At 39.8% G+C, this 23,349-nt stretch overlaps 1 protein-coding gene across 1 annotated transcript in view; it reads left to right on the forward strand.

The window, feature by feature from the left end:
* agla (amylo-alpha-1, 6-glucosidase, 4-alpha-glucanotransferase a) overlaps positions 1-22,153 on the forward strand; it is a 39,273-nt gene extending 17,120 nt beyond the window's left edge. Inside the window, exons 12-35 of the mRNA XM_054625628.1 lie at positions 43-230; positions 1,979-2,102; positions 3,828-3,991; positions 4,543-4,644; positions 5,638-5,793; positions 6,851-7,001; positions 7,195-7,319; positions 7,422-7,534; positions 7,715-7,849; positions 9,491-9,621; positions 10,984-11,120; positions 11,999-12,132; positions 12,277-12,452; positions 12,827-12,929; positions 13,332-13,455; positions 14,275-14,376; positions 14,669-14,780; positions 15,084-15,219; positions 15,370-15,482; positions 16,137-16,348; positions 17,010-17,107; positions 17,256-17,343; positions 18,377-18,510; positions 18,775-22,153. Coding sequence (XP_054481603.1) covers positions 43-230; positions 1,979-2,102; positions 3,828-3,991; positions 4,543-4,644; positions 5,638-5,793; positions 6,851-7,001; positions 7,195-7,319; positions 7,422-7,534; positions 7,715-7,849; positions 9,491-9,621; positions 10,984-11,120; positions 11,999-12,132; positions 12,277-12,452; positions 12,827-12,929; positions 13,332-13,455; positions 14,275-14,376; positions 14,669-14,780; positions 15,084-15,219; positions 15,370-15,482; positions 16,137-16,348; positions 17,010-17,107; positions 17,256-17,343; positions 18,377-18,510; positions 18,775-18,892 — 3,176 coding nt within the window. The 3' untranslated portion in view covers positions 18,893-22,153. The remainder of the gene's footprint in view (positions 1-42; positions 231-1,978; positions 2,103-3,827; positions 3,992-4,542; positions 4,645-5,637; positions 5,794-6,850; positions 7,002-7,194; positions 7,320-7,421; positions 7,535-7,714; positions 7,850-9,490; positions 9,622-10,983; positions 11,121-11,998; positions 12,133-12,276; positions 12,453-12,826; positions 12,930-13,331; positions 13,456-14,274; positions 14,377-14,668; positions 14,781-15,083; positions 15,220-15,369; positions 15,483-16,136; positions 16,349-17,009; positions 17,108-17,255; positions 17,344-18,376; positions 18,511-18,774) is intronic.
* Positions 22,154-23,349: the final 1,196 nt, after the last annotated feature.

The following is a 23,349-nucleotide window of genomic DNA, read 5'->3' on the forward strand; positions in this document are numbered from 1 at the left end:
TGATTCCTTGTATCAGTACTTCTCTGTGTCCATGCTACATAGGCTCCAATGTGTATGTGCGTCGGGAGCTGGTATGCTGGGCAGACAGTGTCAAACTCCGCTACGGGAAGGGGCCTGAGGACTGCCCGTTCCTGTGGGCCCACATGCAGAAATACACGGAAATAACAGCCACATATTTCCATGGAGTCAGACTGGACAACTGCCACTCTACACCATTACATGTAGCTGAGGTATTGTCATCTATTCTCATATTGTCATGCAGTTAACTAGATGTCTTTAAATACACCGATTGACCACCACAGATCTCACTGTAATGAGTTATTAATAGTTGTGAAACTAGGGGTTACCCAGAAAAGTCGCTGTAGTCGTTTAAAGATTCCATATCAGGAGCCTGATGCGAGTGCCAATCTCTAAGTCAAACCGTCGCAGTGGCAGAAAAAAGTAGTTTCTCAAACAGTGGATCCTTCCATTCAGGCTATGCGGGGCTGATAAATGAGGGGAAATAGAATCAGGGCTGAAAGTTCTTTCTTCTCCAAAATCAAGCAGGCTAACCATGTCTATCGATCTCTGCTCTGGTTCAGTACTACGGACAGTGCTGCACAAGAACACACACCCGCTATGCAATAGTCACATGTAGCTCGACTAATAATGTGTTTTTTTTTACTAGTTTTCTATAGAGCCATAAAGCTTAAACAGAGGGGAATCAAAGAGCCCAAAAAAAGATCAATCAATGATGGGCAAGACTTGACCAATCAGTTTCCACTAATTGAATTCTTAGTCGGGTACACCCTAGTTGACACTACACTGTCCTCCACTAGTCTGTACAGAATTGAGTTGCTGATATGTTGAGGAATCAATGCACACATGCATGATGAAAACCCTGGGTACTCTCATGATGCATGTATACATGTTAAATATAACCAGGCTTCTCATGTTCCATGTAAATGTCATATCCTAAGAACAATCAAAGATTTGATAAGAATGTAAATAAACTTGGTATGCATTAGACTGCAGTCCTATGCAACACTGCCACTAAGTGCAGCCTCAATAATTAGTCAACACACACAGATAGAACATTTTGTGTTGTATTTATTGTAGGCCTATCGTACTGCAATGCGTTACAGCATACCTTTTTTGAGAAGAGAATGAGCTAACTGGCATTTGCAAAGCTGAGGAAAGAAAACAGCAGCGTTGCTCACTATGTCCCCATTCTTATGACATACCTACAGGAAAGAGTGTATGCCGCAAACTTACTCAACCATACTGACTGACAGTGAGAGGATGCTGTGAGAGGCTAGTTTCCTGTTTGTTTATTGTAGTTTAAACATTATAAGGGATGCATTTTGTAGCTTTTAAAAGGACAAGTTTATGAAGAAATACTAAAAGTGGGAAAGGAAAATCTAATTTCACTGTAGACTGGTTTATGTCACTGAGTATCACTAAAGCCAAGCTTTGGTGTATGTTTTAAGGTAGATGCATACTGTATATCAGTGTTAACAGCAGACCCTTCTCTTCTCCCTGTGCTGCTGTGTTGTCCTGTCTAGGCCATGTTAGCTGCAGCCAGAGTGGTCAGACCCAATCTGTATGTGATAGCTGAACTGTTTACAGGCAGCGAGCTGCTTGACAATGTGTTTGTTAACCGGCTGGGAATTAGCAGCCTTGTACGAGGTACAACTCCTCTGCATGAACTAACGTGTTTTTGTCTCTTTCTCCTTCTCTTTTCTATGCATTGTTCTGCTTTCTTCCTCTTTACACCCATATCCTCTCTCTTTTTATCTCTTCGCTCTAACTCTCTGTGTTCATGGACTGTATGACTGCATGTTGTGGTCGCTTGGCCTGTTATGCCTAACTGGCTGCATTCCATCACATTATTCTCTTCTTCCTCCTCCTCTGTCTGTCCTTTCTTTCCTCTTCCCCAACCATCTCTCTTGCACTGCCTGCACTGGTTTTGGTGTGTTGCCTTGCTGTGGTTGACCAGTTCATGCTGGACGTGGCCAGAGCAGTTTGCCCTAACCTGTATGTGGTGGCTGAACTGTTCACCGGCAGTGAGGAGCTGGATAATGTCTTCGTAACCAAGCTAGGGATCACGTCGCTCATACGAGGTACAGTATTTATACGAACGAGATGCACAAACACTACAAACACTTACATACATTACATCGTTAACATTGACCAATTAGACAGTTTGGGATATTAAGATAGGTATTAGTGTTGCCTGTACATATTACTCATACAGATCAATGACAATGCTAAGAAAAAAAAAACACAGTTACTGTTGTTCCACTGTTAGCTTCCAGAACACCTTCAGTGCCTCCTGTCATTGATTTTCTGTTGTTCTCTTCTGGAGAGATGAACAGCATTCTTTCACAAGACTCGTATTAACTGTGAGGGTGGTATTATACGATTCACATCCTTCCCATACTCACCAAACCATTTAATCAGCCCTAGTTTCCTTTGTGGTATGTTTCCCTTCTTATTCGTTCAGTTTTTTTTTTTACTTTGTAATTGGTCACCTGTCTGTATATTCAAACAGAATTCTCTAAAGTGTAAATATCAATCAACATTCCATTATTATATGTTATGGCAGATATAATGCCAGACATGTAATTTAATTTAAAAATTTTAAACAATTTAGAAAAAAAGGTAACATTCTGGAACAGTCATGTCTGTGAGCTCAGCCTGTACATTGTTGAACATGCATCTTCAACATAAGCTTGTGTTGTTCATCGCCTTTCAATGACAAAACACCTGCATGCCAGATTGTAATGAGGCCCAGCATTACTCCACAGTGCTCTTGAACGTGTTAACCAGATTGTGTTGTGATAACTGTCCTCCAATGTCTCCGTGGGTCTTTCTCAGTTCGATTTTTTTTTGCCACCTCGATTCCTCGCTCCTCGCTCCTCTGGCTTATGACTTAGAAATCGACCTCGGTGCTCCATTTGAAGGACATCCTAATTCCTATAAGGCCTCTTGGGGATCGAGGAGGCTTACCGGAGGAGCTATGAGCGAGGAAACACCGGTGTATCATTTGCAGAAGTGTTTACAGCACACATAAATAAATTAAAGAGGCATGACATACCGCTGTAATGATCTCAAACCACGGCTGGACTTTCTGCCGTTCACAGTTTGTGTAGCTCCTCGTAACCACATTTCTTAATGACATTCACCTGACGCGTGTTTTTATACTGAATGTCGCTTCATCCAATTCACCTGGCATGATGTTTACAAGTGCAAACAGCTTCAGACGTCAAATTATTATGTCAATAAGAATATTCTCCTAAATGTTGTATTTCATGTTGTCATATAGACAGGACTGTGTTTGTTTGTATATAATATATAAATCAATCATGGTCATATATAATATATGCCACTCTTTATTTGTATAGTACGCTTCAAACAATAAAATATAGCAAGTCTATATTAAATATAGTCTGTGTGTTAAATACAAAATGCGTGGCATCCAAATATTCTTGTCACATCATGCCAAATTATGAATTGAATGAATTGTAAATATATAAGTTGTCATGAACACCGTTCTGCTCATGTGACAGAGATCATAAAATACAGCGGTATAACTAAACAATGGACAGCTGATCAGCTGTGCCATACCTCATGTTTAATTGACATCGCTTTAAAATGATGGTCCGAGGTGAGGATGTCTCTTTTGTTAAATGTCTGTTGCCTCGACTTCTCTCTCCTGCGGTCTCTTCCTCGCCTCCTTTGCTCGCATCCCCCCATGGGCGGGACTAAGACGTGAGGTGAGGAGGCAAGGTAAAGAATCGAGGAGGCACGAATGGGGAAATGAGAAAGACCCCTTGTGTTGTTAGAGGCCATGTCAGCTGGTGACAGCCATGAAGAGGGCCGGCTGGTCTATCGTTATGGGGGAGAGCCGGTCGGAGCTTTTGTTCAGCCCAGTCTCCGCCCTCTGATACCATCCATAGCCCATGCCATGTTTCTTGATGTAACCCATGACAACGAGTGTCCCATACAGGTGAGTCTCTGTCAGGTTAGGATGGGGTTGATTGAAGATGTTAAAAACCATTTGAATAATATGCATTATCTTCTTTATAGGAACATTTTGAATGTTTCCATTAGAATGTAATTGTTGTGGTTTTTCTTACCTAATAAGTTCTCATAATTCGTGCAATTTATGTGATTCTCATTGAATAATAGTTTTCCTTCTGTTGTTGCTTTCTGTATTCTCACTGATATAATGACTTAATAGCTAAACAGTTATGGAAATATAAGAATAATATACTATATATTACTCAAAAAATGAAGAAAAAATGTATTTTAAAGCAGACATCATGACATGAAAGTGAAAGCAGTGCTCTGTTTTGTTTAAAATGTGAAGGTACAATCAAAATAGTTTGTCCCTAAAATCAATGAATGATCGTGATACATAATTGTGATCTAAATATTGATTTAAATAACCGTGATTATCATTTTCCCCATAAGCGTGTAGCCCTAATGTTACAGCATCCATCCAGATGTCAGGTCTGTACAGTAATTGCTGTGTGCGTGCCTCTCTTTGTGATACAGCTGCGTTCAGCACTGGACTCCCTCCCCAGCTCTGCTATGGTCTCTATGGCCTGCTGTGCTACTGGTTCCACCAGAGGATATGATGAATTAGTGCCACATCAGGTTAGTAAAAACACACACACACAAAATCTCTCTGAAAATCCAAATTTACAGCATCTTCCCACTTAAAAGCAGGACCCATGTGAATCATGAAGATACGTTAGAAAATATATATATGTGTGTGTGTGTGTGTGTGTGTGTGTGTGTGTGTGTGTGTGTGTGTGTGTGTGTGTGTGTGTGTGTGTGTGTGTGTGTGTGTGTGTTCTGTAGACCAGTCTCACTGAAAATATGCAAGCTAGGACTTCTTTCCTACTATTCATTCTTGTTTGTGATGATGTTTTAAAAAGGAAAACAACTATCCAACTCTCCAGCCAATCAGAATGTTTTGATAGTACAGCTCAACACAAGGCCATAACAGGGACCAGGATATCAAAACACTATTGACAATCACTTCACTTCAGCTGTTGTTCTGAGGGACGTATGATTACAGAAACCGTCTGTTTAATCAAGGCAGACAGAAGATAGCTAGCTAGTTAACCCTTTGACGCATAACATCAAACCCTTGTGATTTCCCCTGGCTGGTCCATGAAGTGTAGCGGACTATCGAAACAGGGTGATTCCATCTTCACATTGGGAACTTGTTATTGCATTTTGTATTTCTTCAAGTGGGCAATTATTTAGTCTTGCAGGTGTTTACACTTGCTCATAAACAGCAGCCGTTTAACACAGTGAACTTCACAATACAGGACAAATAGTGTTTGCCAGGCTGGTTATTGTTTGTGTACAGGTTTGGATTTCCACACCATCATTTTAGCCTCATTCTGTGGGTTTCCTTTCAATCACTGAAGATTTGAAATCATTTTATTTTTTTTAAACTGAAATTAATTTTGAAGTGCCACAGCACTGACTGAGCTGTGTATAGGGTGATATCATCTACATACAATACAAACACCTGCTCAACTTTCTAAAACTGGAACAGATAATGTATCATTAGTAGATTAACAGATAACCTTGACAGTGTTTGGTGTGTGTGTGTGTGTGTGTGTGTGTGTGTAGATCTCTGTGGTAAAGGAGGAGCGTTTTTACCCCAAGTGGAGCCACTCAGCGCCCCCCACCTCCACTGGTGAGGTTGGATTCCAGACGGCCATCATAGCTGGGAAACTGGCACTAAACAAGCTACACCAGGAACTGGCTTCCGAGGGATTCATGCAGGTACCATGTAGTCCAGACATTTTACCTAAATACGTGGGACGACCTCACAAACATTGCAACAAAAACAAACTCAATGGATTTTGTGTCCTCAATATTTAAGATTTCAAGGGGTCATGGATCATTTGTTGTAATTATGCAACAAAGAGATGCACAACAAAATGTAGCCTGATTGTAACACAACAAACACATGACAATCAAAACAAAACAAAAACAGTAGTCCTTTCCTGTAGTGCATTTTTTTAATTTGCATCATAAGGAATGTAAACAGCAGTGACAAAAACAACTCTCTGATAAGATAAGATGGCCGGCATCTTCACATTAACATTAAACATGAGCGAAAATAAAATGTCAATATGTCCTGAAAGAAAGAAAAAGTCTGTAGGAACCCCTGTCAAATACTCATTACAGAATAATCAAAAGTATTACATTTTTTGGGCAATACAACAGAACAGAATTACTGCCCATCTCTGATTGTAACCCTTTCAAATATGAAATATTTATTTTCACAAGGGTGGATGACGGCCATTTTGAATTTCCCAGATGTTAAGATTCTCCCTTCGGAATATTCATTGACACTTTTTGTAGTTCAAAGAGGATACCTTTAGGGGTACAATACCAGTAATATAGATTTGGCAATTTGTGTAATTACTTTGCATGGGAGTTGATATAATGAAACATCAGCTCACTCAGCAATCTGATTAAGGTGTTTAATGTAAAAAAGGAAAGCAGTTTTGATGACTCTTTAAAACTTTAAATATTTGGAAAGAAAGAGGTATGTTTGGATAGAGTTAATCAATCGGGCTATTACTTTGAGTCATATGAGTACATTTTTGTGTAAAACCGAAGAGCTGAAGTCCATCACCCACTCTAGGTCTGAACATTGTTTCGGATACACACCCATTATGAAATCAGAAAAGGTTCTTTATAAAGTACCCTAGAAAATGAATAGGATCCGTCGCCTTTACATACATCAACGAATTTGGTGTGTCCACCATTAGAAATCACTTATCAGTGAACAACAGGTCCAAGTTTGATCTCTAATCATCTTCCTCTCTAGGTGTTTGTAGACCAGGTTGATGCAGATATTGTTGCAGTTACTCGACACTGTCCCAGCACTCACCAGTCTGTGGTAGCAGTGTGCAGGACAGCCTTCCGGGACCCCAAAACCCACCAGTACGACACCAATGTCCCACCCATGTTCATACCAGGTATGACAATCAGATCATCACTTTTTATATCAGAGATCAAACATGTACTTCTAGATATTTGTGTTGCCTTATCTTTGTAGTATGTGTGTATGTCCTGCACTTTCTTACACTGTATCTGTTCCTTAACTCACTATGATTTTGTCAAATCTTCCCAATGCTGAGAGTATCTCTCTCCCTCTCCCTCTCTTTCAAGGGAAGATTGAGGAAGTGGTACTGGAGGCAAGGACAGTGGAAAGGCTTTCAGGGAGTTATAAGAAGGATGACAACTACATCAACGGCATGCCAGAATACACCGTGGAAATAAAGGAGCATATATCAGTAATTATTGCTTTGATCACTTTAAGTATCATGGTTATTCTTGCAGTATTGAAATAAGTGAGCATATCATTAAATAATTGTATTATGTATATTTGTATATAGTTACAGGAGAGTACAATGGTGAAGCAAGCTGGGGTGACATCTAAAGGTCCATCAGAGTTTGTGCAGGAAATCAGCTTTCAGAAGTTGACACCTGGCAGTGTCATCGCCTTTAGGTAAACCACAAACAGCTGGCACAAAAGTGTTATCAGTACAATATTTGCATCATCATTGAAGACACATTGCAAGACATATTTATCATTCTTTCAATGGTTTATCGAAAGGTAATATATTAGAATTCTGCATTTGGATAAGTTGTTAGTCATACGTTTTCTGTGACTCTCTCTTCTTCACAGGGTTAGTTTGGACCCTAAGGCCCAGAAGTTGGCAGGGGTGCTGAGGTATTATCTGTCGCAGTTCAGCCCAAAATACAGGAGAGGCAGTGTAGCAGATGAAAATCCACCAGAGGCACTGCAGAAACCCCTGGCACAGTGAGTACACATGCACACACATAATCGATCAGATAATGTCAATGAATGCACATAGAAGGATTCACAAATGTTTTTTGTGATTTATATGTAAATTCCTCACTCCACAAAAATACGTTTTAATGCACACAATAATAGTAATCATTATATATAAATGTAAACAATATCCCCGGATAAAAAGGATTTGCAAATATATTTTGGATGCACACACAAACATTTCTTGTTAATAAACCTAATATAACTCCACAGATTTAAGGATTTAAAAAGATTTGAAATTTTCATCAAAAACATATTTGTATGTTACATTAACTATTTTGTTATACATATAGTATATAGTATATATAGTAATATGACAGCTGGCTAATGCTAGTGTTTTCTAACGTTAATGTTAGCTATGTTTGTTTGCGAGTTGGTATTTGTGACTTTGTAGTGCTGCTACCCTCAACTCAACCCAAACACAAATGTTATACACAGAATGCCAGACTCATCCAGTTGTCAAAAGTAAATATTACCTGGCAAACAAACATTTTTTGTTTTTTTTGTTTGCTAACTCTTGGTACATATAGTGACAGTAAAACGTTAATGCACTTTGTTCAGCTCACTATTTTGCCAGAGGAGACATGATCAGCCTGTATTAGTTTACTAGATTGGTAATATGACAGCTGAGCGAATGTCATTAATGCTTTCAAAGGCCTGCCATTTCAGTGCCACTGTCAGTAATAGCAATAGCTATCTCTTTGGCGAAGCTATATGTTTGTTTTCCAGATCATGGTCTTCCTCCAACATCATGGATGTAACCTCGATCCAGATGCTGTATCGCTTTGTTTTGGGGATCCTTACAGATTTATTTTCAACGTTTTGCTGTTTCAACACTTGTCTGGGGTGGGCAAGGCAGATCTTTTGACCATTTTGCGAAATCTAGCTAAGGGGTCGTTTCCTAAAGATTCCTTCCACCCCTTTCCCTGGTTCCCACCCTGTGCCATTACTTTTGTGTGCATTGTAAAATATTGTTGTTGAAAGAGTCATTTATAGATACATCACAAAATAAATTTGTGAATTCTTCTGTGTGCATTCACTAATATTGAGACTGATCTGACCCCATACACATCTCTCCTGCCTTAATGAGACATTTCTATAATTTCCTATCTCTTTTCAAGATTGTTGTCTTTCAATTTGAGTGAGTGGCTCGTTGATTTCACATTCAGATTTTGTAATGGTCCCCTCACTGGTCTGCTACCTCAAAGAGACCCTACTGGCACCTGGATTTGCTACCCTATGCTTGGATTTGCTCTGTTCTACTCAGACTCTATGCTTGGATTTGCTCTAAATCCAAAACAAATCAGAGTTTTCCCCGACCAATAACATGACTGGTTTAGTGTTGACCAATATAATGATCCCTGTCTATCAAGCTGATCCCAGCTGACACAAGGCGAAGGCAGTGTACACCAACACTAACACAACATGCAAACTTCACACAGACCTGGGCCCCTCTTGCTGTGAGGTAAACAGTTCTAACCACAACACCACGTGCCAACCCAAGATGATAGATGATGATATGAAAGAGCTACACCTATGTAATTGATCTCATTATGTAAAGCATGACATATGAACTGTTTATATGAAAGATGTGTGTGTGTTTCACAGGCTGATGTCCAAGCTGACGTTAGCAGACCTAAATGTCCTGCTGTTTCGCTGTGACTCTGAAGAACAAGAAGATGGTGGAGGCTGTTACAGTATCCCAGGATGGGAGAGCCTCAAATATGCTGGACTACAAGGTAGGTACACATAGTTTTCTAGTTCAGTGTTCCCGAAACAAGCTATAATATTCTCAAAAAGTGCTAAAGACAGAAATTCACAACATTCTGTGTAGACAAGTCAGATTACAAAGGCATCATTAATGTAAGCTGGCTGCCTCCAACAAGGACTGGGTGGTATGGCCTCAAATATGTATCAATGTGTACGTTTTTGAGCACAAACTGTAACAGTTAATATGATAGTATATTTGTTTTTCCTATATATGTATATTAATGCTTCTGAAGGGGTAGAGCAATGGTTGGCAACTGCATGGCATAATTTCCGCCCCGAAGTAAATATATAAACACTTTAGTTGTTATTTGCAGAAAATACACAATACAAATTATTAGGAAATTAAAGATTGTATTGTATTTTTAAAACTTGCTCTGATAAAAAAAAAAATTGGCATTAGTAGTTTCAATTATGTATTATAAACTGCCTAGAGCTAGTTTTAGGAAGTTAAACCGATCATAATTCCTCTTGAATATCTATTTCATATTGCTGTAAAAGTATTTATTCAAGTTTCGCACCAAAAACTACAATTTACATGACAGGATTACATTTGAACACATCATGTAGCGTTATAATTTACCATGGCCCAATACTCATTTTTACAGAGTAGAGTTGAATGCACCTTGAAAGTCAATGCAACCTCCATTAGCTGTTTAGATCCGTACTGTTTGCAGACGAGCCTCTGTGATCCAAGCAGCATGATGGGTATTGATTACAATAGAATAAGTGTCTGAATGTTTTTAAGGTTGTTCCTCCAAGGCTTATTTTGGACTTGCAGTTGTGACCAATTGTGAACTTTATGTCTTCCTTACTCACCGACATGTTGTGTGTGTGTGTGGCTGTAACATTACTATCTGTGCTGCCGTGTGCGGACGTAAAATTCACATTCAGCGGCAGCACACGTGTGGAAATGTGACCGACAAATTATCTGAGATATAAAACTGATCAGCTGACAAACTGCCTGTTGCCAGCTGATCAATCGGGGCATCTCTAGGCTCTACCTGCTTGTTTGAAAAGCATGAACAGTCTTGTGCCTACAAACACTCGACACGGACACTTGCTCTGTGATTATGCTTAACATGCAGCAAAGATGAAGGAAGATAACTTGCAACAACTCACCAAGTTGTTCAAAGTTGTTCCTTTACACATTTAAAAACAACAACAAAAAACACTGGGTTTTTTCTACATGAGAATTAAAGCCAATTGAAGTACGACCAAACCTCTTGTCATGCTTGTTTTGTTTTCACACTGATATTTGACCTTGGTTTTTCCTCACATTACTGGCCCAATATGACAGGAGTGTAAATGTAGCTGCTGTTGTGTCTCTGCAGGTCTGATGTCAGTGCTGGCTGATATCCGTCCCAACAATGACCTTGGCCATCCTGTGTGTGCTAACCTCAGACAAGGGGACTGGCTGATGGACTTTGTCTCCAACAGACTGATACACAGAGAGGGACCTCTGGCACAGGTGAGGCTTTAACAGCCTTACATGGCCACTTCACCCAAGTTACAAAATACTTTTTTTGTTATTGTTTCTTCTGGTATCTGGGTATTGCGATAGATTTGGATACAATGATGGCTAAGGGATTATTTGAAATTCTAGCATCATGGGAGCTGCTACTACTGCTATATGCAGACAAAAGCCACTTTATCCACTAACCAATTCCATTCCCTCAATAGCAATTTGTGTTCAAGTACAATGTCATTTTTCATTAAATCGTCCTCACTTTATTTGACTATTTTTCTCATAGTTTATAGTTACTTTTTATGTGTGTGTGTGTGTGTGTGTGTTTGTTTGTGTGTGCGTATGTTTGTAAAATGATATAATATTTGGTATATAATATTCCAGTTTTTTTGAAGTTACCCCTATGCATCTGTTCTCATATTTCTGTTGTTATCTTATCCAGAACATTGTTGTTGAACATTGAACAAGCTTTGAGCATCAATCTCCCAAAATACTGAAACTTGTTGCTAGGCCAAACACCACTTGGGATTAATCAACTGAAAATTGGGTGAGCTGAGCCTTTAAAGCCACAGACCCACCTCTGCTCCTGCTGCACCATCGTCATTAGAGGTTAATCTGTATGCAGGGTAGGACAGTATGAATAAGTAAAAGGATGTCAAAATGTGTTGAGTCCCATATCTGTAAAAAATATAGTAAATATAGTACTCAAGTGCTTAATTACATTTCTCAAGTATAGCATGGGTGAAGTGGTTGTTTGGCCTAATGTTACCAAATTACCAGCACAGAATTAGTTAATTTAGCAAGGAAATGGGTGCTGACTTATTTGTTATGATAAGTGTCCACAGTCCTGAAGCTGACTTCATTTGTAACACTGTCTGCAGGTGGGTCAGTGGTTGGGAGCTATGTTTAACTACTTGAAACACATCCCACGCTATCTCATCCCCTGCTACTTTGATGCCATCCTGGTGTCAACCTACATTACAGCCCTGGACGCAACTCACAAACTCATGTCCAGGTAGGAAATTGCATTCTTGTGATCTGAAATTCAAATCTAAAACTATGAATTTTACTGACAGATTTGTTATATTTAGCAAATTTTGAACAAGCACACTAACTGTCTTATTGGAGCTGCTGATTTTCCATCTCCTTGTCCAAACAGTTTCATCCAGAATGGCTCCAGCTTTGTTCGTTACCTGGCGCTGGGTTCAGTTCAAATGTGTGGTGTCGGACGATCACCTGCCCTCCCTCCACTTTCCACTAAAATCGAGGACGTTCCCTATCGCATCAGTCCAATCACAGGCCAAAAGGAGCAGTGCTGTGTCTCATTGGCTGCAGGTATCCTAGCAACAGATGCTTGATGGTGACTGAGGATAGAATGAAGATTTAGTAATCTGAAAGAATCTTTTACTGTTTTTGCTGAGAGGAACCAGTATAATGTTAACATGAAAACAAATGTGGAATTTAGCAAGCTAACATTACCTAGCTAAGTAGCAAGATGCAAAATGGGAAAGATTAAACAACTTAATGCTTTATCGACACACTCTCTTCACAGCGTAAGAAAGCACATTGCTATTACCATATGAGTCATTAACACTGATTCACCAGATTTTGATTACAGTGCATTTACTCATTCAATATTTATAATATTTGATATCGTAGGTGGACAGTTTTTAGCTGAATTAATTGATGCACTAATTGATATTCCATAGGTCTTCCTCATTTCTCTTCTGGGATTTTCCGTTGCTGGGGCAGAGACACTTTCATCGCTCTCAGAGGACTGATGCTGCTCACTGGAAGACACACTGAGGCCCGGTACGTACAGTATGCATGTGTGTGTCCTCACTGGGAGACACACTGAGACACACTGACTGGGAGACACACTGAGGCCCGGTACGTACAGTATGCATGTGTGTGTCCTCACTGGGAGACACACTGAGGCCCGGTACGTACAGTATGCATGTGTGTGTCCTCACTGGGAGACACACTGAGGCCCGGTATGTACAGTATGCATGTGTGTGTACTCACTGGAGGACAGACTGAGTTGAGTACCAACTCAATTGTTTCTAATGAGACATTTTGAGTGAATTAGTAGTTGTGGTATTCTAGGTTACATCGCTAAGTTTACGTTTGTTTCTACTTTAAAAGCTGCTTTAGTGGCCTGCCATTCAGTAACTAAACATTGCAATTGACCATTCTGTCTTATGGTCTCCATAGTAACATCATCCTGGCCTTTGCGGGAACGTTGCGTCACGGTTTGATCCCCAACCTGCTGGGTGAAGGCCGCTGTGCAAGATACAACTGTCGTGATGCCGTATGGTGGTGGCTGCAGTGCATTCAGGTATGAGGACACTGTCATTTAGAAAGTCATGTGAAAATAAATTTCAAGAAGGAGGTAAAGGAGCATACATTTAACCCTGAAGCTGCTGGGGTCAGTGAAACATGCTGTTAACACAGCGTTGACATATATTTACCTAATACAGTAAAGTGGCTCTGGTAAATGTATTAGCAACAGTGGGTTAATCAGCTCTATCTGCTGCTATACAGGTAGTGTACAGTGGGTTAATGAGCGGCTGTGGGCGATGAACATCTCAAGGTCAGCTGCACTTAATCCAAACCCTAAGATTCCTATTCAGATGTTAATGAGTGTATTCTGTCATCACATCACAAGTCACTTGAGTGAGGCGGTCCTAAATAATTATCTGGTGTTATTTCTCCTAAATACAGTCATTAATGTCAAATGTGGTTGATTTTTGACTTGGATTTTTGACTTGACTCAGACTCATTTGTGGTGGGTGCACAGCTTGCATGATCTAGCCACAACTCTCAGAGTTGATAGGAAACTACACAGTTGTTGTGTCATCATTTTAGAACAGTTTGGAACTACTGACGAGGTGAAATAATTGATCCACATACCAACAGTGAATTAGCTTTGGTTCAAGCTGCCTTTTTCTACCCTAAAATAAGTAAGAGGAGTAGGAGTGGCTGTGTTTTCACTCTCCTGTAACTACATTTAGATTTACATTGACATAAATTCATTAATCTCATAATTCCAATAAACGTGTAAGGAAAGTTACGTGTTTTTGCATAGATATATGAGATAATATCACGTTTTACTTTATTGCCTAGTTTTACTTACTATACTTACTTATTTGTTCAGGACTATGCTACCCACGTTCCTCATGGGCATGAAATCCTTCGCTGTCCTGTAACACGAATGTACCCTACTGATGACTGTGAACCCATGGCACCTGGAGAGTCGGTATGTAAAACATACAAACATACAAACACACACACACACACACACACACACACACACACACACACACACACACACACACACACACACACGCACGTATGTACATATAGATACAGGTTGGCAGCATGCTCTGCTCTCTGCCAAAGTGTCTTTCTACTACCACTAGAAGTCACCAAAGTGAAATCCTTCAAGCACATTTCAATCCAACAATTACTCAACCAGCACCATGCCAATGTACAACTTCACATTAACAATACATATTCACGTGTGTGTGTGTGTGTGTGTGTGTGTGCAGGAGCAGCCTCTGTATGATGTGATCCAGGAGGCTCTGCAGCGCCACCTAGAGGGAATTTCCTACAGAGAGAGAAATGCTGGACCCAAAATAGACATGCACATGAAAGATGAAGGTATGAGAGAGAGAGTTTGTAAGTTTGTAAGCCTCAGACAAACCCTCCATGTTCCACTTGAGCTGGAAGCTTCAGACTTATACCATTTGAACAAACACTTTTGTGGTTCCATACTCACTACAGTTAATGCTTAGCATCAGTCTAGCATTCCACGTATGCACTTTTGCCCATCCACACTCTATTCCAGTTGGAATCGATAATGCACCATAACCCAAGAGCCCAATGCCACTTAACACCAGCAGCTTTCCAAACTGTCCTTCAATACCAACTACTGTATTTCTGAGCTCCTCACTTTATTTCTAGGGTTCAACGTGTTTGCTAAGGTGGATCCAGCCACAGGGTTTGTGACTGGAGGAAACCGCTTTAACTGTGGCACCTGGATGGACAAAATGGGAGAGAGTGAGAGAGCGAAGAACAAAGGCATGCCTGCTACGCCAAGGTAACACACAAACTGATCACACACACATCCATTTGCTTCAGGATGTGCTGCTTTCCGTTTGTTTTTTCACTTTTTCTGATGGTTTATAGACAAATTAATCAGGCAATTTATTGAATTTAATTTGTTTTCTCTGTCACCTTTTCTGTCCAGAGATGGAGCAGCAGTCGAGATAGTTGGTCTGAGTAAGTCAGCTGTTCGCTGGGTTGTGGAGCTACATGCCGAAGGACTGTTCCCCTACGACGGAGCGAAAGTAAACAGAGATGGTATGACACACACGCAAACAGAGTTTGCATGTTGAATTGTTCTTTGGCATGATCATAGACTGTATGAAATACGGACGTAGTCTAGTTTAAGAGCCTTGTGAAGCTCATAGTGGGTGGCTCCGGCCATCGCCATCTTGGCAGTGACGACACGGCCTCACTCTAAAAATGGGCAGAGCTGGATCTTCAGTGGAGCTGGGGCGGTCCTGGGTGACGCAGCAGCGCTAGTTGAATAAAAATTCAGGCAAGCAAGCAGGGAAATAAGCTATAGCGACCAAAACAGTTTTTATGTACCAGGCTGTAAACATGTTTATAGCCGTAAAGTTGGGCATTTTAACATGGGGGTCTATGTTAGTGTTTGCTTCATTTCTCAGCACTGGACATTGCCGCTTGGGCAAGATACTGAATCCCAAATTGCTTCTGAAGGCTATGCCATCGATGTATGAATGTGTGTGAATATGTGTGTGTGAATGGGTGAAGCTTGACATGTTGTTGACGGAGCTTTGAGTGGTCGGAAGACTAGAAAGGCGCTATAAGAATGAACCATTTACTCACACCTGTATTTGTTCTACCTGTATTTCAGATGAAAAAACCTCTCCTGCACTCATTCTGAATTAGAGCACCTATGTGAAATGAACACTTTCCATTGTGTTCTAGGTAAAGAAGTGTTTGTCTCGTACACCCAGTGGAACCAGCAGCTCCAGCAGTCCTTTGAGCCAGGTTACTGGGTGTCTGGCGACCCACATGATCCCAATGAAAAACATCCTGATCTGGTGCACAAAAAAGGCATCTATAAGGACAGCTATGGAGCCTCCAGCCCCTGGTGTGACTACCAGCTGAGACCCAACTTCACTATTGCCATGGTGGTGGTAAGTAGACCTGCTGAAACCTGCAGCCACATGAATAATCTGTAACTGTGTTTTACATTTATAATCTGCATCAGGCGTAAACCTGTCAGGAGATCATGTGTTTGGTTGCGAGAGTGTGCTTACATGCATCTGTCCACGCCTTTTCTCGCACACTATTTGGACCCATCAGCCTAATATTTTTGTGAACATTTATGACCTTATTCTGGAGGACTTCTCGTGGTTGACTGCTAACTCCTCACTCATCTTGCCTGGCTGGGAAGATATTTCAGGCAATCGGCTAGGCTTAAAAAAGCCATTTTTGCTTTTGCTCTGGCTCAAAAAGTGACATCCATTGAAAAGTTTGGTCTCATTTTGAACCGGAGCATCTGCAGATCAATTCCAATCCCCGATATGTTATGATCCATTAAAGTAAGGCAAGATTCAAAAGGAATAAATCCCAGTTTTTGTTATCTTTGTCACAATCTTGACTGTAAGGGAGCCCTGAAGGACAATTAAGTGAGATTCAACTCTGATTTGTTTGTGAGGGGAGAGGGAGAGGGAGACACACCTGGTGGAGATCTGCACTCTACTGAGGGCACTTTTCAAGTTGGCTAATAGGTCTGTTGAGTCACTAGTTTACTGAGTGATGATTGGCCGGTTCACACGAACTCTGTGTTTATAGTCTCCAGAGCTGTTTACAGTGGAGAGAGCCTGGGAAGCTCTCGAGGTGGCTGAGAAGAAACTACTGGGACCACTGGGAATGAAGACACTTGACCCTGAGTAATATATATCTTCATACACTCTCAAGAATTATTTTGCATTCATTCCTGCTTGTAAATGTAATCACTGCTTAAAAGAAGGGTTTATGACAAGTTTAGTTGGAGCATTTGTTGTTTTTCTGCTTAAATATTCAGTTGTGTCGTTCTAGTGACATGGTGTACTGTGGTGTCTATGACAACGCTCTGGACAACGACAACTACAACCTGGCAAAAGGCTTCAACTATCACCAAGGACCAGTGAGTGTGACACACCCTGAATACAAAATAATAAAAAAAACTTATAGCGTTGCAGTGTCACATGGCTTCTGGGAGAGTTTGTTTGAGTCAACTCTGTTTCTCAACTAGCCATACATCTTCAACTTGAACTGTAGTTTATAGCCAGCTATTCAAAAATGTAATTCTACTAATATATTAATGAAATACTGTGTGGCACATTAGTAACTGTGTATATATAAGGGAGTTATTGTTCTTGCTAATCAAAAAAATTACATTTATTTTCAAATTAATGCTTTTTGTCTTTGGCGAGAATAGTAAAGTGTGCAGCAGTACACTTAGCTCACACAGACGTCATTCCCAAGAAACAGAGAGCAAATAACCTCATCCTCACTTAAAGGGTTACTTCTGTATTTTTCAACCTGGACCCTTCTTTCCCATGTTTTCATGCCTCTGCACCGGCAAAAACCACTGCAGGAGACTTTATATTTTAGGTTTGTCTGTCCGTCCCTCTGCCTGCTCCATTCATGTAGCAACATGACTGGTTGAATAGGAAATTCTTGAAATTGGTCCAGTATCGAGGGACAACAATGTAACCGGCAGCTGCTAAAGGGGCTGCAATGTAATCTCTCTAAAAGTGTTTGTTTTTGTCATTGAAAGGCTCACATTATTATTAAATGTCTGACAACATTACGGAGGAACAAATGTCTGTCTTTACCTTCTTTAGCAAGCACTTTTAGACGACGTACATTGGCCGCACTCAATTTCCCTGAAATGCAGCTTGTTTCACGAGTTAGGGCTGCATCGTTGTCCCTCAATACTGGACCAATTTCAACAATTGTTGTCCCAATAAGTCCCTTAAACACAAAAGCATAGACAAATAGGGACCAGGTTGAAATATACAGAACACACTTTAAACTCCTGATATGTAAATCAAGTTGGGATTGAAATGGTGTTGACAGGATGTTTCTTTATAATATGTTGGTGTAGCACCTTTATAATATATTGAATTTTCTCAGTGCACATATCTTACTCTTGTGTGTGTTTGTGTGTGTAGGAGTGGCTGTGGCCGGTAGGCTACTTCCTGCGTGCTAAGCTCTACTTTGCCAAGAAGCTGGGAGAAGAAACCTACGCTAAAACAGCCACCCTGGTGAAAAATGTTCTGTCACGACATTATACCCACCTGGAGAGGTAGGCCTGTTTCTGCTTTGTTTCACATGATTACATCAAAAATCTAATTAACTATGGGCCATTTTAATAATTTGTATTTAAAAAAAGAAAATGTGTTCACATTACGTGAATGTCTTAGTTTGTTACATGCTGTACCAATAAGTGATTCAAGATCATTTCAGAATGCAAATGGAATAAATGGAAGGTACACTGAGTGATCTGTAATGTTTAATCTTTAATCTTTGAAATGCTTCTTCATGGTTGGTGTATTGTCTGCCTTCTTAGGTCTCCATGGAAGGGTCTGCCAGAGCTGACCAATGAGAACGGCCAGTACTGCCCGTTCAGCTGTGAGACCCAGGCCTGGTCTCTGGCCACCGTGCTGGAGACCCTCTATGACCTCTAAACGCCCCCCTCATGTGATGCAGTCTTACTTCCTGAAGCAGAATACTTGGGCTGAATTTCACTGAAGAAGAAGGTCACTTTAAACACGTAGCTTGCTTTGAGTAGAACCAAACAGAACCACACACACACACGTCCCACACTTTGGGAAGATCCACTGAGCTGTCAATGCTCAATAGCAGTTTACTGCCTCTGTTGTTGCTGTTTTGGTTGATAGTGATTCAGAGGCGTAAAACTACATGTATTTACAATAAAAATTGGACTACTGCTCTCATTGAAAATAAACAGGAGCTCACAGCTCTGTGTTTGGACCCCCAGTCTGTAAACCACCAGGTCTCCCAGTGGACCCTATGACATAATTTACTGTGAACAGAGTGGGGTCTGTTGCTGCAGTCATGTCCTCACAGAAACAAGGTGCTAAATTCCAAATTCCGATCAGCAAACAGCTATAAGCTATGTAAAGATCCAGAGGAGTAATGTCTACCTGAGCAGAGAGAGAAGTGTGTTGTAACCTGAGCTTCTCTGCGCTCACCTTCTGGACCTCCTGTTTCTAAAGCATGTAAAACAAACTGGACTTCTTTGTATAATCTCTAGATACGTGAATAGTACTTTTATCAGGAAAGGATTTGTCAAAGTCATGTCTCTGAAATCTCCCGCCAAATTACAAAAATTCTGAGGTGGACGACCAAGCCCTTCTGGCATGTGCCTCGCTCTGCTTCACTACATGTTGAGAGCTGCATGGAGGCAATCCCTCAATCATAGATATGCTCTGAATTTGGAATTCAGCACCCTTAAACCAAATTTGATTTGACTGTTAATCCCGTTGACTGATAACCTATTTTAGTTCATATAGAAACCTCATTTTTACTGCCTTTCCCAATAGCATAAATGCAGCATACTTCCAGGCTGAGCTATCATTTAAAACTAGTAGCAACTCCTGAGCTGATATGGTGAAAGTGCTCTTTAATGTTCACTGCTGGTGAACTAAAGTGTACTGTATGCATCAACAATACTTGCCATTTTCTTGACCTGAAAAATCTACAAACCTTTTAGGTAGAGAACAAAGCATTTGGCTGAGAATGTACATCTTTGTACGACAGGACAGTTTGTCTTCTGTTTTCTGTCGCAAGTCAAATGAGCTGAAAACTTCTTAGTTCAAAATCTGCATTTACCAGTCGGACTTCATACTGTGTGGTATAAGTAATTACCAAATTACATTTAATCAATCGCACAGCAATCCGTCAGTCCATGAAGTGGAAATTGGTAGATTATTTTCAATCTTTTTAGCATGGGATGATTGTCATATCAAAACTTTGAAAGAACAATAACAAATAATTAGTAATATTTTGAATGAATGAAATTAAACTGACCCTATCAATTTGTGGTGATTAGTCCTTAATATCCAGCTTTTTGTTCTCACTCCCAAATCGTCAAATACGGCAGCTTGGTCAGTGGCCCTACACTTCTAACTATGATGCTCTATGTGTCCCTAGTGATGGCGGGAGTACAGGAAGAAATTATGCAATGCAGTGAAAACACAGGACTTTCACTCAGGAGACCACTGTTTGCTTGTCATGTGAAACCAAAAGTCAATGTTGACGTATTTTACAAATTAGTCTCATACGTAACGTAGCCTACTTTACTATATAACCAAAGTACTTATTTTGTCCTAAACCCACCCAAGTAGTTTTGTTGCCTAAACCGTACAAAGTTTTTTTTCATGGAAGTTTATTTTGAAAAGACTTGACACATGCAAAACTGACGCTAGAGGGGTTGAATAGAGCGGCGTAGGTTGTGTAGAACCATAGTTTGAAGCGTAGGGCCGCTGACTAAGCTGCCATATTTGATGAGTTGGGAGTGAGAACCTGAGGTAGTTCTAAAGTGACAAGCTATAGTCCCAGTGTACCAATTCTGTCAGCCGTTAAAAGGCCCTGTTCCATAAAGCATACTAAACCCTCCACCTGGTGCCTTTTCCAGCCTTTTACCCATTTTACCACATTTTTGCTACAAGCCTTATGATGTTGTTAAATGATATATAATTCTAGTGTGTATTAATGTTGAAACAGCAACATTGTTTTTGTTTCTAAAGCAGTTTCCTGTATAACCATTCTGTAGATAACTGCTGGTGGCTGTCTTTAAAGCTGTAGATGTTATATGACACATCAGCATTTCTCTCAAAAAGAAGGAATATAGTGAGCAGAAACATAATATGAGCTAACTATTCCTGTGCAAGTAGTTTTAAGACATGCTTAGAAAGGTCACTGTTTGTATTTTAACACATTGATATGTTTGTCCAGTGTCACTGCTGTTAATTGTTCTGTCTTTAACCCTTGTGTTTTAAAAATACATACAGTATACTCTCTAGCCTGAATGGACTCGTACCATCTGAAATCTTCACTCTGGGGCAAAATCACAAAAGGGTTGCGTGGCTTTTGCGTAAATGTCTAATTGAGGTGACACACTGCAGGTATTTGATAAACCCCAAAAATATTTCATAAATCTTGAAATTACAGAATGTAATTAAGATCTTCCTCAGTGATGACATCATTTCAGCTACCTGACTCGGACCGACTCTCACCCCTCACAACCATCAAATTGGCCTAAAGTGTATTCATGCTTTGCCACTTGGGTTATTGCAATCAGACCAACAAAAGGGCAAATTGCACTCCACTGCAGAACTTTATGGGCATGTTTATGTGATTCATGGTGCTGTAAGCGGTGCTATCTATTTTTTTGTGAATTTGTCCCTTACTGTGGTAGCTACCAGTGCTTGGAAGAGATCACAACCTTTCTATGTCAATATGTAAGATGTTGACACTTTGCCAAGACTCTGAGGCATAAACTAACATAATCCTACTGAAGCTGAGATGCTGTTTTTTTGTTGAAATGTAAATTCACTGGCCTAAAACCAAGGGATAGCATTCTTTGAAAGGGAATAAAACAAATGACTATTGGCTGATTTAAACGGAGGAATCATCAAGTTAGGTAACGATTTTAACAAGGTGACTCCACCTCTTTACAATAATAGTCCAGGCATGTAGAACAGCACAATGCCCTGTGAATTGAACTGTATGTTAGTTTTATTAAACCGTATTCAAGAACCTACTGGATAAATAATGGACATCCCGAGGATTTACCCAGCCGTCTGCTGTGACATGCATGTGTACTCGCAATTTCATCAGTGTGTCTCTGCTCTGTAATGTTGTTGTTTTCTCTGTGTAGTGTTACAGTTAATATAGACAGAGCAATACTCAATAAACTGTTACATGACTAAGCTGTCTCCTCTCTTCTGTGTCTGTCTGTCTGTCTGTCTGTATCTACTCTTGTGATAATTGAGTATTTTTAAAGGTAATTTGGAATTTCTGAGTCAGCTAGGAAGTTATACATACAAAAAACATATTTCTTTCTATCTGAAAACAATTGCAAATGTAGATTTTGTAATGTAGAAACTACATTTAGATTAGTCAAAACTGATTTACATATATATTTTATTTCATAATGGATAATCACTTTTAAACTAGCAAGAATAACGATAATAGATATCTACAATTGAATTATAAAAAATGGATATGTCAAATACCATTATTACTAGTATGTATATAATTTGTATTAGTGACAATTGTATTTCCTATATTTAAAATGCAACTCCAGATATCTATACATTCTACTAGTTATAATTCCAACAATTTGAATTTTAAAGTCAGAAATGAATTTTACATGTTATTTCCTGTAGCAGTTTAAAACATAATTAATATCAAAATATGTAACAATTATGAATATATTTGAATCATAAACCCATATATGAGTATGAAAATATTGATGGTACTCAGCTTGCGCCATACGACAACATAAGTTTAAGTAAGATCATTTAATTAAAGATTGAACCTAATTTTGGAAAAAAATAAGTAAAATTGTCAATCAATTAAGTCTGAATCTCAGGGTTGCTACTGAGTTCCTGTCATGGTGTACAGGGACCTATTATTTCATATACACACAAATCAAATGATCAAGTTCTTAATTATATATTTATTGCACTAAAATGAACACTGCTGGTAGAATCAGTGACTCATGCATATCATTGATTAATGTTCATCAATTAAATTCGTTATTTGACGTTTATACATAAATTTGGTTCAAAGGATTTATGCATTGTTCAGCAGTTGAAAGTTTGAGAAGTACCAGGGAAGATGGTGAAACAATTTCATACTAGTCCTGTTTTATTAATTTCTCTATCCAAGATTGTTTTATTATCTGACTTCATCAAATCCATTCACATCTTCAATTGTATTGTTTTCTCCTGACGGTTCTGATGGTTCTCTTCAGGCATCTCTGCATCTTGGATCTTGTTGGATGATAGTAGTTTGTTGGAATTGCAATCTCCCGTCTCTCGATCCAGGGCAGTTGGTTTGGCTTTCTCAGGTCCCCCTGGCCTGCTGGCCTGGGGGACAGGGTTGTGGAGAT

This window comes from Anoplopoma fimbria, chromosome 3 (genome assembly GCF_027596085.1).
Source record: "Anoplopoma fimbria isolate UVic2021 breed Golden Eagle Sablefish chromosome 3, Afim_UVic_2022, whole genome shotgun sequence".
Taxonomy (NCBI): domain Eukaryota; kingdom Metazoa; phylum Chordata; class Actinopteri; order Perciformes; family Anoplopomatidae; genus Anoplopoma; species Anoplopoma fimbria.